Here is a 4,059-nt window from a genome sequence, read left to right as displayed (position 1 = left end):
CTTTCGTGATAAAATTATTATTTAAACTAATGAGCAATAATAATAATTGTGGTAGCTACTTGACAATAAATTTGGATTTTTTAAATTTTAGATTTTTGTTTTAGAGGATAAAGTGAGATCTTTTATCATTAAATGTTTTTTTCTTATATTTTTTTGGTTCCACCTATAAAATAAATGGTGATAAATTATACTTTATTTTCTAAAGTGAAATTCAAATTTTAGAGAATCCAAATCCCTTAACAATATAATAAGAGGCTATTTCTATATAAAGTCCTAGAAGGCTGAGTGCTCTATCTACTTCCCATACATCTCTGAAAGTGGTTTATTTTTTAATTAAGACATGGCACTAACTGGTAAGCTTAGCACTGAAAGTGCAATCCAATCACCAGCTTCAAAGTTCTTTGACCTCTTGGCAAAGAAACTCCACCATGTTCAAAACGTGTGTGAAAGAGTGCATGCTGGCAAGCTCCATGAAGGTGATGACTGGCACAGCGTCGGTGGTTCGGTCAAACACTGGACTTATGTCATAGGTAATAATAACACACTCCATGTTATTATATTTTATGAAATGGGATAATTAATATCCTTGTAGCTATAGAAGATAAATTTAATTTGTTGTAGTCTATAGAATCTACTGAAAGAAAATTGAGGTGATCTCAAGCTAGAAGGTCAACAGTTTGTCCTTTTTTTTGCTTGATTTTCAAGCAACAAATTTTTAATTAGTTAATATTGACTAATTTTTTTAATTTTATTAATATTTATTTTTTAAAAGATTTAGAATTTATAGTTTATAATTTAAGATCTAGAATTAAAAATGGATGATTTAACGTTTAAAATTTAAAACATAAAATAATTTTTAAAAATGTAGTTGTGTTACTCGAAAAAAATAATTTCTTAACATTATTTTTTCCTTAATTCTTTTGTTTTCAGAAATATGTTTTTGATTTCAAGAAATATATGAGTCTGTTTAGTTTTGCTCTAATTTCTTAGTTTGTATTGATGGTTCTCTTTTAAAATATTAAAGTTTTTTTTCTTTATTGCTTAGATTTTGTGTTGAATGATGATATTGATTGATAGAGACTAAAGAAGATATTTAGTTATAATTATAATTATAATTATAATTACAAAAAGAATTAACAAAGTTTTCAATATTTTTAAGAGAAACGCATATGATTTTTGGTTGTCAATACTTATAATAAGCATAAAAGTTTAGAAGGAGGTAGGACCAAAATCAAAGCGAACATTCTTAGGATTTTACTAATTTTACGCTCATATTTTATCTAAAGAGTATAGCTAAATTTTAAAATGGTTTTTGAGATTGGTATTGTATATTAAAATTATCTCTAAAATTTTAATTGTATCAATTATAATTTTAAAATTGACAAAAGTGTATCACGTTAATTTCTGGTTTATTTTTTGTTAACAGCGTGATAACATGTCTTGATGAGATAAATTGTTAGTGAAACATGTCATTTTATAGTTTAACCACGTGTAATAGTATAAGGATGTGTTAACTAGTGATATGCTGATGTAGACAGTTGTGCCACATGTCACAATGCTATTTGATCATATGTTAGTTTGTGTTATGTGTCGTAATAGTATTCATCCACGTGTTATTCGCTATGTCATCATTATAGATGTATTAAATTAATCACTCACTTTGCATTAAGTGAGTCACATTTTTAGTTCATGAAATTGAATGTCGTGCACTAAATTAGTCTCTTCACTAGTTTTTTTCTCTTTTTTTTTTTCTATAAATTCAAAATTCTCAATATTTTTTAATGTATTAATTTTAATTCTATTTTTCACATGTTATTTAAATACAAATGCTTTTATAAAATATTTTTTCTCTTACGAGTATCCCTAACAGTCGTCTTAGAGTTAATGTGAAGACATTTCAAGCATCCCACTACCATCTCTGACCTCTTTTGTCTAGACTGAAGAGGTCAAAGATGGCAGTGAGGGTGCTTGAAGTGCCTTTAGTGTAGCCCATTTACACACAATAGAAACATGTATTTCATAAGAACCAAAAAAATATTTTAATTATTGATTTTTTGTTAAAAACACATTTTTTATTAAAAAGTGTATCTAATCAATCATATAATTCTTTTTTTATAATAACATACTTATATATTACAAAATTTACCAATGTTAAATTATTATAAAAAAATTATATAATTAAAACTAAAATCTTAAAAAAATTTATAAAAGTACTTGTATTTAAATGATATGTGAAAAAAAGAATTGAAATTAGTGTATCTAAGATATTGAAAATTTTAAATTTTTAAAAATGAGAAAAAGTAGTGAAATAACTAGTTTGGTTCACGACACTCAATTTTAGGGACTAAAATGAGTTACTTAATGCAAAATGCGGGACTAATTTGATGCATCTATAATGATAACATAATGGAAGGTACATGGATGAATACTATTATGACACGTGGCACAAACAAATACGTGGCCAAATTACATTGTGATACGTGATACAACTATCCGCATCATCATGTCACATGTCATCAGTCAACACATCATCATACCATTAAATATAGCCAATTCATGGAGTGACCTGTAACAACTCACGTCATTAACTCATATTATTATGTCGTTAATGAAAATTGGGTCAAGAATTAACGTAATGTACTTTTACCAATTTTAAGAACATAATTGGTACAATTAAAATTTTAAGAACAATTTTAGTGGACAACACTAATCTTAAAAATCAATTTAAAGTTTAACTCCATCTTTTCAATTTTTTAAAAACAACTTGTAGTAACTTAAAAAAAAACAGATGTGCAAATCTTTGAAAAAAATGTGATAACTTGAAAAAAAATATAATTTATTATTTTTCGTTGATAATTAATCGATAAAGATAATTTTTTAAATCTTAATACTAAATTTGACACTTTAAATTTTAGCCGTATAAAAAAATAAAATATTAACTTAAAAGTATTAGTTAATATTGACAAAAAGTGTTAGTTTTTATAATAATAATAATAATAATAATAATAATAATGTTGCGAAAATAACTTATTTTTCTAATATTTTATTGACATTAAAATAAAAGTGACTTATTTATCAAGAGTATAACTATATTTAAATTTGTATTTTTTTAATTTTACTTAAATTTGTTGATGTTTTACATTGACAGATGGTAAAGTAATTACATCTAAAGAGACTATTGAAAGTATTGATGAACAGAACAAGACAGTCATATTCAAACTCTTTAATGGAGATATCGATCAACGTTACAAGGCCTTTAAGATTATTTTTCAAGTGATTGAGAACAATAATGGAGGTGGTTCGGCTAAATGGACCGTTGAATATGAGAAGGTCAATGATGATGTTGAAGCTCCGTATGGCTACATGGAATACTTTGACAAGTGTAGAAAAGAAATGGATGCTCATCTTCTCCAGGCATAAGCTACAACAATTAATAATAATAATAATAATTACAACGTGTTTGGGTATAAAAGTTAATAAAGTGTGCTGACTGTGTGTTTATCTTATTAGTATAATCTGTGTGAACTTCATCGTAAAAAATAATATCGATGTTTGTATCGGTTGCTATTCTTCGTTTGAATGGATGAATTGAACACTACAAAAAATTCTGATAAAAATGGCAGTTTTTTTTATATTTACGGTAGTTTGAACTGTTATTATTATTAAGGATGGCGGTTTTATAAAGCGATATAATTTTGGGCATTATTCTAGTTATTACGGCGGTTTTTTGAAGATCACTGCAATTCTCTAAGTTAAAACGACGATTTTTGAATAGGTTAAAACGACGATTCAAACCGTCATTATTTCCAAATAAAGACATTATTTTGTCAGTTAAAACGATGGTTCAAACCGCCGTTATTTCTAAGATTAAAACAACGGGTTTTGAATAAGTTAAAACGACGGTTTGAATCACCATTATTACTAATATATAATTTTTTATTATTAGAAATCAAAAGTAATACCTCCTATACAAAAACTTGTCTTACTAAACTTACCAAAATATAAGCATTGCAATAAGTACTAATCAGTCAAATCTATACTATTCAATTTTTTAAACTA

General features: G+C 26.1%; 1 protein-coding gene across 1 annotated transcript; it reads left to right on the top strand.

Annotated features, from left to right (window-relative positions):
* Positions 1-280: 280 nt before the first annotated feature.
* Positions 281-3,607, top strand: LOC107462809 (MLP-like protein 34). The gene is made up of 2 exons (XM_016081476.3): positions 281-530; positions 3,149-3,607. The coding sequence occupies exons 1-2, from the start codon at positions 341-343 to the stop codon at positions 3,418-3,420; spliced, it is 462 nt and encodes a 153-aa protein (XP_015936962.1). The 5' UTR covers positions 281-340; the 3' UTR covers positions 3,421-3,607.
* The last annotated feature ends 452 nt before the right edge of the window (positions 3,608-4,059 follow it).

The sequence above is a fragment of the Arachis duranensis genome, chromosome 8 (assembly GCF_000817695.3).
Source record: "Arachis duranensis cultivar V14167 chromosome 8, aradu.V14167.gnm2.J7QH, whole genome shotgun sequence".
In the NCBI taxonomy this organism is placed as follows: Eukaryota; Viridiplantae; Streptophyta; class Magnoliopsida; order Fabales; family Fabaceae; genus Arachis; species Arachis duranensis.
The sequence above is the reverse complement of the archived record's forward strand: the minus strand, read 5'-3'. Positions and strand labels throughout refer to the sequence as shown.

Excerpts from the sequence above, each read along its gene's own strand:
- LOC107462809 (XM_016081476.3), top strand. The coding sequence starts at position 341 with ATGGCACTAACTGGTAAGCTTAGCACTGAAAGTGCAATCCAATCACCA. Across the intron at positions 531-3,148 it reads ACACTGGACTTATGTCATAG|ATGGTAAAGTAATTACATCT; the intron begins GTAATAATAACA and ends TTACATTGACAG.